At 37.8% G+C, this 11163-nt stretch overlaps 1 protein-coding gene across 3 annotated transcripts in view; it reads left to right on the forward strand.

Annotated features, from left to right (window-relative positions):
* The window catches only part of LOC127494069 (C-terminal binding protein 1), a 29667-nt gene extending 20987 nt beyond the window's left edge, over nucleotides 1-8680 (forward strand). For 2 of the 3 annotated variants that reach the window (XM_051859658.1, XM_051859657.1), the window contains exons 5-9: nucleotides 2181-2395; nucleotides 2483-2613; nucleotides 4230-4357; nucleotides 4522-4636; nucleotides 7457-8680. In XM_051859658.1, coding sequence (XP_051715618.1) covers nucleotides 2181-2395; nucleotides 2483-2613; nucleotides 4230-4357; nucleotides 4522-4636; nucleotides 7457-7643 — 776 coding nt within the window. In that variant the 3' untranslated portion in view covers nucleotides 7644-8680. Of the gene's footprint in view, nucleotides 1-2180; nucleotides 2396-2482; nucleotides 2614-4229; nucleotides 4358-4521; nucleotides 4637-6483; nucleotides 6546-7456 lie in introns of all 3 variants that reach the window. The other variant, XM_051859659.1, reaches the window with a different exon arrangement.
* Nucleotides 8681-11163: the final 2483 nt, after the last annotated feature.

An 11163-nucleotide genomic window follows, 5' to 3' on the forward strand; every position in this document is an offset into this window, starting at 1 on the left:
GATCTGCATTTCTCTCCATCCAGAAGTAATAAGCATTGATTATTTCATAGACCAAAGAACTAAACTGAAAGATACAGTTCATTTGTGCTCATTTTGGGGCTCAACAAGGATTTTCTGCTACAAAAGAATGATGAGAATGTATTTTTAGCAATATATAATTTTTCATTAAATGTTTATTTTAGAAAATGTTACACACAGACACACTCTGGGTCCTATTTTAACAATCTAAGCACATGGTCTGAAGTGCATGGCGCAGGTGCACATAGGGCATGTCCGAATCCACTTTTGCTAGTTTAACGGCGGAAAAAATGGTAGGCGCGCCTGGCGCATGGTCTAAAAGGGTTGTACCTATTCTCTTAATGAGTCATGGGTGTGTTTTGGGCGTAACGTACAATAAACCAATCAGAGTCTCATCTCCCATTCCCTTTAAAAGCCAGTTGCACTTGCAGCATGGCATATTCGCTATTTACATGGAAGAATCTGCAAGCGGAAAGAGAGGAATCCTTTTATTTTTAATATTTAAAAATGTTTGTGTGCTGCTGCGCGTCCCTGTGTGTGTAATAAGCAGAGTGTACACGCGTTGTGCACCCACATATTACTAACGTGCCCTTTAAATAACAAAAAAATAAAAAATAAAAAATACTGTGCCATTGACTTTAGACCAGGTTTTTGTTGGTCAATGGCGCAGTCGTTTTCAGTTGCCTCAAAATAGCAACGCGCCAACAATGCGCCTGAGCACACCTCGTTTTCAGACCAGCACGCCCATGGGCGAACAGATGGGTGCGAGTACATTTGCTATTTAAACAATGTGGGCGCTGGACGTCAAAATGATAACAGCATCAGGCTGAAACCTGCAAAAAACACTTGCATCGCGCCTGGCATTGCATTGCACCGGGTGTATGATAGGGCCCTCTGTGTTCCAAATTATTATGCAAGTGACGTATCAGTAGGATTTTAGTACAATAAACATTCCGATTTTAGTTTTTCAAAGAAAGTGTTTGTTTTATTTCTTGTATCTTTTTAGATACGGGTTTAAGTAGTTTACCAGGTCTTAGGTAAATGGAAAACCTACTTAAAGAGATTTTTCCACATTATTAAGCAAGTCACGATTCTCATGCGATATGGGGACGAAGAAAGATCTTTCTGAAGATGAAAAGCATGAAATGGTGATCTTTTCTTTCACAATCTCTTTAAGTATGTTTTCAATTTACCTAAGAAGACCTGGCAAACTACTTAACCAACCTGTTTGAGATGGATATCAGTTATTTGAAAAGATACGAGAAATAAAACAAACACTTTCTTTGAAAAAATAAAATCTAAATGTGTATTGTACTAAAATCCTACTGATATGTGACTTGCATAATATATATATATATATATATATATATATATACATACATAATATCATTACTTTTTTTTCCCTAAATAATATGTTCAGGACCCATTAAATTGATCAAAGATTACAGTATTTATAATGTTACAAAAGATTCTATTTCAAATAAATGCTGTTCTTTTGAACTTTGTATTTATCAAAGAATCCTGAAAAAAAATTATGAAGGTTAAAAAAAATAATAAGCAGTAAAATATTAAAATTGTCAACACTGATAATAATAATAAATGTTTCTTAGCAGCAAATCAGTATATTAGAATGATTTCTGAAGGATCATGTAACACTGAAGACTGGAGTAATGATGCTGAAAAATTCAGCTTTGCATCACAGGAATAAAATTCAATTCCAATAGAAAACAGTTATTTTAAATTGTAATAATATTTCACATATATAATATTTTACAATATTTTACTGTACATTACTTCACAGTATTGCTGTGTAGTTATTTATGTATTTTATTTATTTTATTTTATCTTTTTTCAAAGAAGGTGGAAATAATACAGCTATAATATAACTACATTAATGAAATCAACTAAACACACTTGAATCAATTAAACACTCTTTTGCTGGAAATTAAGATGAAAGGAAATTAACATTCAACTACTTTACTTTAGCTCATAATATCAGCCTGGTACCTTTTAAACTATTTTTTTTTTTTCATACTGTGGACTGTAGGAAAGCAACACAACTACACACCATTTTAATGGAGCCTGTTTTGTCAGGCATTATAAAGTAATAAAAAAAACTGAAGGCTCTTCATTCATGGCTGAAGTGATATGTTTGTTCTCAGGTCGTGTTGGACAGGCGGTGGCGCTGAGGGCCAAAGCATTCGGTTTCAACGTGATCTTCTACGACCCGTACCTGTCTGACGGGATGGAGCGAGCCCTGGGGCTACAGAGAGTCAACACCCTACAGGACCTGCTCTTCCACAGCGACTGTGTCACCTTACACTGCAGTCTCAATGAGCACAACCATCATCTCATCAACGACTTCACCATCAAACAGGTGTCACCCACAGCTATTCACAAACACGAGAGCATACGTGCACTGTTGCCACATTTGTGTATGATAACTGTTCTGTGTTGACCGTAGATGCGTCAAGGCGCCTTCCTAGTGAACACTGCACGTGGTGGTCTGGTGGATGAGAAAGCTCTGGCCCAGGCTCTGAAAGAGGGCAGAATACGGGGAGCTGCCCTGGACGTCCACGAAACAGAGCCCTTCAGGTGAACAAAAACATTTGATGTTGAAGTATTATGTTGTTTTGACCTTTGGTTCGATTGCTTGCTTCAAACCCCATTCCTATTGCACCCCTGGACTCTGCAGGTCTTTTTTGCATTATGATATTTAGCTCCAAATCACACAGATACATGCATCTGTTTGCTACAAAGGCATTACATGAAATGTAAAGAATGCGAGCTGCTTCCCGAAGGCAGTCTCTGAGGAGACAAGTAGCAATGAGAAATGCTGGAATTTATACGTCATTAATAGTGGTTTACTTTTACATTAACATTTACGCATTTAAGAAACACTTTTATCCAAAGTGACTTACAAAATAGGAGCAAAAGTAATTTTACAATATTAGACAACTAGAATTTGGAACACTTTTGTAAATGAGGTCAAATTGCTTTCATACCGATTGTGAAATCTAGTGTTATTTTAGTATTATTTATATACTATTATAAAATGGTTAGTTCCTGTCCTTGATTCTGATTGGTCAATAGCTGTGTTTTATTCACGATAAAACACGGCTATGACCGCTTCACCCAACGGTTCTGTGTATCACTACACAACACCCTTATTAACCACTCTTAGCAACGTAAACTGTATGTTCTCAATTGATATTGTTCATGAAGCTTACTGTATTATGTAGAAGAGTATTGTGAGAAAGAGATTGAGTGAGCAAGTTTATTACCTGCATTCAGATTTAACATTTTCCTTCAGGTCAGTCCTATGTTCATAATAAAAAAATCTGTTTAAATGTCCGATGTATTATTCTGTCCTTTTAACAGTTAAGGGGTTTTCCCATGACTGACAGCGCTAGTCAAAGCATTTGTCAGTTGCGTCTTGTTCCGTGTTCACAACAATTCAGTCTTTTCAATGTTAAAGTATTAAAAAACAGAAAGAATTTTTTTTTTTTTTTTAAAAATAGGCTAACGTAGCAAGTATTTATTGACCTCCCCTTACACTTGAGCAATAGCAGGAACCTGGCTCTATTAAACCTAAATGGAATGGAAAAGGACTGGAAGGCCAAGAAAACTTTCAAAATCTGATGAGAAGTTTCTCAGAGTTTCATTTTTGAGAAAATGGGTCCATTGAGAAAAAAAGTCCATGAGGTCACACTAAATACCGATTTTTGCATAAAGAAACAATTTTGTTCAGATTTTTTTTTTCTGTTTGTATCGTAATAAAGAGACTGAAAAATAAATATGGATGGTCATTAAAACATTGCTTAAACAAAAAAGCTGGTGGTGTGTTTAAATATTTAGGTTTATTTCAATTAACAAAAGTGTTTCAGTTAATGGTAATAACCCTGAATCAAACCTCAGGCCTCTGTTTTCAAGCAGAATTTTAAAATTACAGTTTCCAGGTCTAGAAAAGTCATTGTAATGTAAAATCTAAAAAGGCATGAAAATTAAGTTTAGTTCTCAGCTCTGAAATATTTCATTGGCTAAATTTTGCTCTTTGTGAGTGCAACCTAAATAAAATGATTCTTTTCCCCTTATCCAGTAATCACAAAGAGCTGGAAAATTCATTTGTCACCATGTAAAATGTCCTTCTGACTGAAGTCATTTTCACTCAATGGGTGCGTCAAACTCATTCAGCTGCATGTGTGTGTCAGTTTCAGCCAAGGTCCTCTTAAAGACGCCCCCAACCTGATCTGCACCCCTCACGCAGCCTGGTACAGCGAGCAGGCCTCTATTGAGATGCGGGAGGAGGCGGCGCGGGAGATCCGGCGAGCTATTACCGGTACATTGACACATGACGCTATCAAATTATTTGAGAGCTCTGGGTGTTTGATCTCTTTCATCAGTCCAGTGAAAACAGCTTTTTTAATTGCAGCACTGCAGGCTTGATGTGCTGTGATCAATGACTCAGGGCTTCCCTGTAATGGAGCTGTTTTCCTCCTCCAGGTCGCATTCCAGACAGCCTGAAGAACTGCGTGAACAAAGAGTTCCTCACACAGACCACGCACTGGGCTGGCATGGACCCTTCTGTTGTTCATCCAGAACTCAATGGGACCTATAGGTACAACAAACTATTGAGAAATTCATTCCTCTTAACTGAATATAGCTTATAGATGGTACTGTTATTTGGTTATTCTACCAGGATTTACAGTAAACCAATAATCCACAACTGGCAATGCAAGATTGTTTTTACTGTGGTTAAAATCAACATAATGCCAAAATAGACCGTTTTGGACTTCTTAATACATGTCTTATTGCACATAAATGCATGTTATTAGAAAAGTCTTCACAATCTGTCATAACTTGTAACCGCCTCTGAAACGTCTATGCCAAGTGTGTGGGGAACATAATTAGTGGTCGACTGATGTGGGTTCATTTCCCGTTATGTTCTAGAGAACAAAGAGAACAATAGCCAGTATTAATTATGATATATAGATAATACAATTTAATGACAGAAAATGAGTTGAGACACAGAATTGCTTATATAAAATGCACATATTTTACACAAAAAAAAAAGAAAAGAAAAAAGAAAGAAAAGAAATTGTTAAATGTAACAACTGGCAAAGTTATTACATTTTGAAACTGATGGACAGGGTACGTAAAGGGTTCCCACACTTTTTTTTGCGGTGAATTTCTGTGACCTTTCCAGTCATTTGTGATTACTGGATTAGGATTGTTGAAATAATTTTGATTAAGACTGATTTGCTAATAAATCATACCAATATGTGAATCTGTATGACTGATTTATTGAAAAGAGCCGATTCAAACGTATGATTTGCTCATGAATCAAACATCACTAGAGTATAACTAGAATGTATATTCGCTACTGAAATTTTCATTACGTTTACCTGGCTTTTAAGAAAAACTATTTTATCCTTGGAAAACACAGTTTCAGTTTTACCATGCCATTATAAAATAACCGTAACACATATAGCCTGGAGTTGCTTAATGCCTTTATAGAGCAACAAAAAAGCAAAACTATGACAAATTTTCAATAAAAAAAAGCATTATTAAAGTAAATAATCCAATCTTACTGTAATATAGTAATGTACAGAGCCCCTAAAGGGACCTTTGCAAAAATAAAAAATAAACTGACTTTTGTGGGGCTCCGTAGTAATGTTAAATAATGTAGTTCCTTAGCTTAACCGTAGGTTGTTTGTGGTTGGCGTTCAAGTTGCTGCATGTGCAGATTATTTCACGGTTTTGAAAGAAGTCTCTTATGCTCACCAAAGCTGTTTTTATTTGATCAAAAATACAGTAAAAACATTACTATTGCGAAATATTATTACAATTTAAAAGGACTGTTTTCTATTTTAATATATTTTAAAATGTAATTTATTACTGTGATGGTAAAGCTGAATTTATTTTAGGATTCTTTGATGAATAGAAAATTCAAAGCATTTTTTTTTTTAACAGAAATCTTTTGTAACATTATAACTGTCTTTACTGTGACTTTTGATAAGTTTAAAGGTGCAATAGGTGATTCTCTACATAAACATTTTTTGTTATACTGGTTGAAAGTCTCCTCATATCCTGATTGCAATCATTATATTTTTTTTTTATAAATATATATCATCTGTGGAAGGTGTAGGACAATAAAATGTAAATCCAATCATTATATTTGGTCCGAATGAAGTAATACAATGTCCTACCTGCCTGTCAGCGTATGTTTTTACATACCCTCGCGCACCCTGTTCACGCTGACATCACACGTCATCAGCACGTTTCATGCTACACAGAGTTTATGTAGACAGACGTCAGTCACGGAGCACCGCAAACAAACAGCAGCCATCTTTTACAGTTCCTACCAAATCAAAACAACGAGCTTATGCTGCGTTCACGCCATAACTACCGTAATTAAGAGATGGCAACCCGTGACGTTCTAACCGGAGCTGTTTATGTCCTCAGACTTGGAATTATGCGTTTCCATATCAACAGTATCAATACCGAAATGAATCTGCAGCAGTCAGGTATAAGCTCTCTAAGTTGTTTACATTCATTATTATTGTAATGTTATGTGATTTCAGACATGAGGTTTAACGCCGTCTCTTGTGATGCTTTATGGCGCTTTTCCACTGTGTGGAACAACTTGGCTCGGATCCGCTCCTCACCTACCAACGAGTCTGCACCTCTTCTACTGACCACGATACAGCCATTTCTTTTTTCAAGTTGTGTGTGACGGTCGTTTAAAGCAAAAAAAGTCGTGCGAACAAATGATACTTTGGTGGCTATTACTGACTATTTAAATCTAGCCAGTTTGGTGTCTCGTGTTTTAAATCCAGTGACGTTGCTAGTGTCGATTCTCTCTGACCAATCAGTTCTGATCTGCAGTGTTTACATGTCACATTTAGTATCGGTACGGCACGCTTGGAACCTCAGTCGAGGTGGTACTATTTAAGCGAGCCGTACTGTTCCGTACCGAGCCATCCCATGCAGTGGAAAAGCGCTATTAGTGTAGCTGTGTGTGTGTGTGCGTTCAGTGTTTTGGGGGAGGCGTGGCTTTGACCGGAGATTTGGAGGTAGGGTGGGATCGTATGTTTTCAATGCTAGCAGGCTAATGTTAGCATTTCCCAGATCACCTACTGCACCTTTAATGCATCCATGCTGAATAAAACTATTAATTTCTTTTTTATAAAAAGATCTTACTGACCCTAAACGTTTTAACGGGAGCGTAGCATATGATGTATCACTAAATGCATGTACCTTTACACTTGGCTCATCCAATCAGATTGTAGAGTTGGAAGTAACAGTCCATTTTTTTAAATCAACCATTATGCACTAACATAGTAGTTTCTTGGAGACATGGAGGGCTTCATTGCAGGGACAGTTGCTCTATTGATGGTGTTGCTAACAACTGCTGTTTAATACTCCACTTCCGCAGGTACCCTCCAGGCGTAGTGAGCCTCGCTTCAGGGGGTCTACCTCCGCCAGTGGAGGGCATCATGCCAAGTACCGTGCCCATAACCCACAGCCTGCCTACCGTAGCCCACCCTCCACACGCCCCATCACCCGGCCAAACCGGCAAACCCGAACCCGATAGAGAGCAGCACCCCAACGAACAGTTGTAGCCCCCCTCTTCAAAGGTTCTCTGTACCACTATAGAACTCTCCTGGTCCTTCTTTACCCCAAAGAAGAGGAGCGGAAACAAGCTCCCGGGCTCAGAACCAGCCACTAAAAACAACCACGACTCCAAAGTAGCCAACTCTTTGACTGAAGCTGGTGGACTGCGCTCTTTGAAGTATCTAGTGGGAAAAAAACAACAACAAAAAAGAGAATACCGTGTGGATTTCAAACAAAGTTAACTTCTCCCTGATGCAAAATCCTGCTGTTTTAGATTGTAGTCTGTCCAAGTGCAGTGGGCGATCTTTTATCTGTTATTTTGTCTGTCTAATGGGTTTCATTGTTAAAACAACAGTAGCTATTACATGAATGTAACCTGTTTGTGTACAGTTTTTAGGACATGATTAATGGTTTGTAGACGAGAAAAAAACTGAAACCGCATTAAAGGAGGCATGTCACCACCTGATAAAAGATACGATAAAAAGCATATTAGTTTTGCTCGTTTTATTTTAAAAGCCCCGAAAGAGGCGGGATTTGCACACCCTCTCAGGAAAATTTATTTCCCCCCCTTCCCCTTCCTTCCTTTTAAATTAAACCACATAGTGCATTGTTTTTGTACCCATTTGTCTTTTTGTAGTCAAAATTCAGTACAGTACTTTAAAAGAACTACACTCAGTATGTTTTTATTTTTGGAGCATGTATTACCTTATGTGTTAAAGGTTAAAAAAGAAAACAGAAAAATGTTCAGATTTTGAACAAAAAGAAAAAAACAAAACAAATTTGTCTTGTGCAAAGCTGGCGTAATGCTTGCCTGTTTGTGTGTGACTTGATTGTACCGTGTTTTTCGAGGATGCCGGGATAGTTGCAGCTCTCCATCGCCTACATAGTTTCCTTCCTGGTAAAGTGGTAGGCTAGCAATATACATACTATATATACTATGAGATATTAATATTTTTTGTTAAACAGAATCCAAAAAGAAATGTTTGTGACTGTATGCATTTGTATGAATTATTTTAAATGAAATAAAAGTCCGAGTTAAACGACACATCAACATTTCTGTGAGTTTATCGCACTTCATGGCAGGACAACAGAAATAGTCGAGGTTCAGTTCAGGTTTCCTTTGTATTTGAACCCATTTCAGGATTTAAACACAATCACTGTGAACGCCCTCTTGTGGACATTGATTCTGTCGTACAAATAATGCAGATCTAAAGATACCAACCAGGCATCATGCTGAAAATAGTTCATACAGGGGAATTGGGTTCTTACCTCAAAGCTGTGATTTAGCTTACTCTGAAGTATTAAAGGGTTCGTTCACCCAATTTTTTCTTTCATCTACTCACTCTCATGTCGTCTCAAAGAGAAGTTTTAAAGAATGTTCACCTGGGGTTACCAAGCTCCAGAAAGGTTTTATTGAACTAAAAATGTTTGTTACCATTTGTTTTAGTGTAGTGTGAGGAACAGACCAAACTTTAAAGGGGTCATGACATGAAAAATCAAATTTGCCTTGATATTTTGACATATAATAGGCCTTTGTACCATTAAAACATCCTGCAAGTTTCAGAGTTTAAAATGTCCTAATTATAAACAAAGCATTTATAGATGTGAGCTTTGCACCAAAAGGAAACAGAACCCAATATAATTACTCACTGATGCTGTCTACACTGGATACAGTGTACAGATGCCATTTCGTATGTAAACTATTTCATAATGCTTTGTCTATAAATGACGGTTTTATATGGACAATGTATTCAAAACACTTACTCACGTGCATTAGCGAGTGGTCGTTGATACTGTTTTCATATGCAGTGATGTTAGCCAATCATAACAGTGTCCGTTTACTGACAAGCCTTAAATAAGCCGCCCCTAAAAATGGACCATTTCAGACAGAGGGTCAGAATGAAGGTTGAAAATATTTTTTCCACATATGTATTTGTATGTGTGTGTGCAAAAAACTATTATTAACATTATAAGTGAACCTCAAGGAACATATTAAAATAATTTAAAAAATCCATGTCAAGGATTCCCATCCCTTTAAAGTCGGCATACATTTTTCAAAATGCATGTTTTTGATCTTTTTGTGAACAATTCATCAATTTCATTAATTTTCAGTAATTCATAATTCCATTTTCTGGTGAAACGACAGACTTTTCTCTGATGACATATGCAGAATCTTTTCAATCATTTAGTCACTTAAACCCCACCCCTTTCTTACAATCAACCACAAACTCGCATTCAGATCTGCCTCCATTCAATAAACATCCGATGCATTGAACCAAAGTGTAAGCCGATTTTCAACTCGCTTTGTATTGTCACAATGCCAAAGTATATATTAATGAACAATGCTTACTGTTTATCTGTGTTAACTGGACTGAGAAATGTATTTGTCAGCAAAAGTCTGACTGACAGCTCCAGGGCTGAATTTCATGCAAAACTAGAGATTGTACTTCTGCATTTTTGTATCCCTGCCCACATACAGTTAGATCGACTACAACGTGTTGGATCCTTCACTGGAAACAGAAAATAACTCACTCTCGATAAACGTTTACTCTTTGAATTCTTGCACCCGGGAACAATACAAGTCTAAATGTTTGCTAACTAGTATTTCCTACTCAAGCCAGGCAGTATTTGACTCTGGTCAAGCCTATTCAAAAAGAGCAGTCTGGGAGGCACGCCCTGATCTTGCTGAGTTAGACGCGTTCCTGGGTCAACATATTTTGTTGACCCTGGAACAACACTCCTGTACGAAAATTTTATCCTAAAATATCCCTACCTTTAAACCTAACCCTACCCATAAGTTATCCCTAAAATCAAAAGGAAATAATAGGTGAATAACACTGGCGTAGAAGTACGTAACCCTGGTTGTACTTGACAAACTGTAAATTTGTCCCTCAAATCTGATTGGAATTTTGTTCCAGGATCAACAAAGATGATGATCCAGGAACATGATTCACTTGGTAAAATCAGGTTCTGCGACTGGGAGTGGCCTTGGACAGCAACACACCCAGTGCATTATTGGTGTTGAAGTTTTCCTATATTTTTTCACCTTTTTAGCAGCCAAGTTTTTTGAAAGCCCATTTTGCCAGCTATGAACTACCCCTTTAAGTTGTTTAAGTTGGCTAAAAATGGTCCCCTCCACTGTACCGTTAAAAAACACTTGCACATATTCCAGCTTACTATGTTTGACGTCAATAACGGCAAACTATATTGGTCCTTGTGTAGCCCCCCTGGTTTGCACCTGCCTGCTCCAAGCGGGACGCAAACCCGGGGCCCGTCCGCATGGGAGTCGGACGCTCTAACAAGGAGGCTAAAGGCTGCAACCCCTAGCATCAGTCGCTAGAGCATCTCTTGAGATCAGGGGAGTGAGGTTTACACACACAACTCTTACTAGCCTACATCTGTTACACTCACCCCCCTAAACCTCACTCCCATCCGGGTCACGGCACCAATGTAGCCCCTCCAATTCGCACCTGCCCGCTCCATGCGGGACACGAACCTCGGCCCATCCGCATGGGAGTTGGACGCTCT

Source organism: Ctenopharyngodon idella, chromosome 14 (assembly GCF_019924925.1).
Source record: "Ctenopharyngodon idella isolate HZGC_01 chromosome 14, HZGC01, whole genome shotgun sequence".
In the NCBI taxonomy this organism is placed as follows: domain Eukaryota; kingdom Metazoa; phylum Chordata; class Actinopteri; order Cypriniformes; family Xenocyprididae; genus Ctenopharyngodon; species Ctenopharyngodon idella.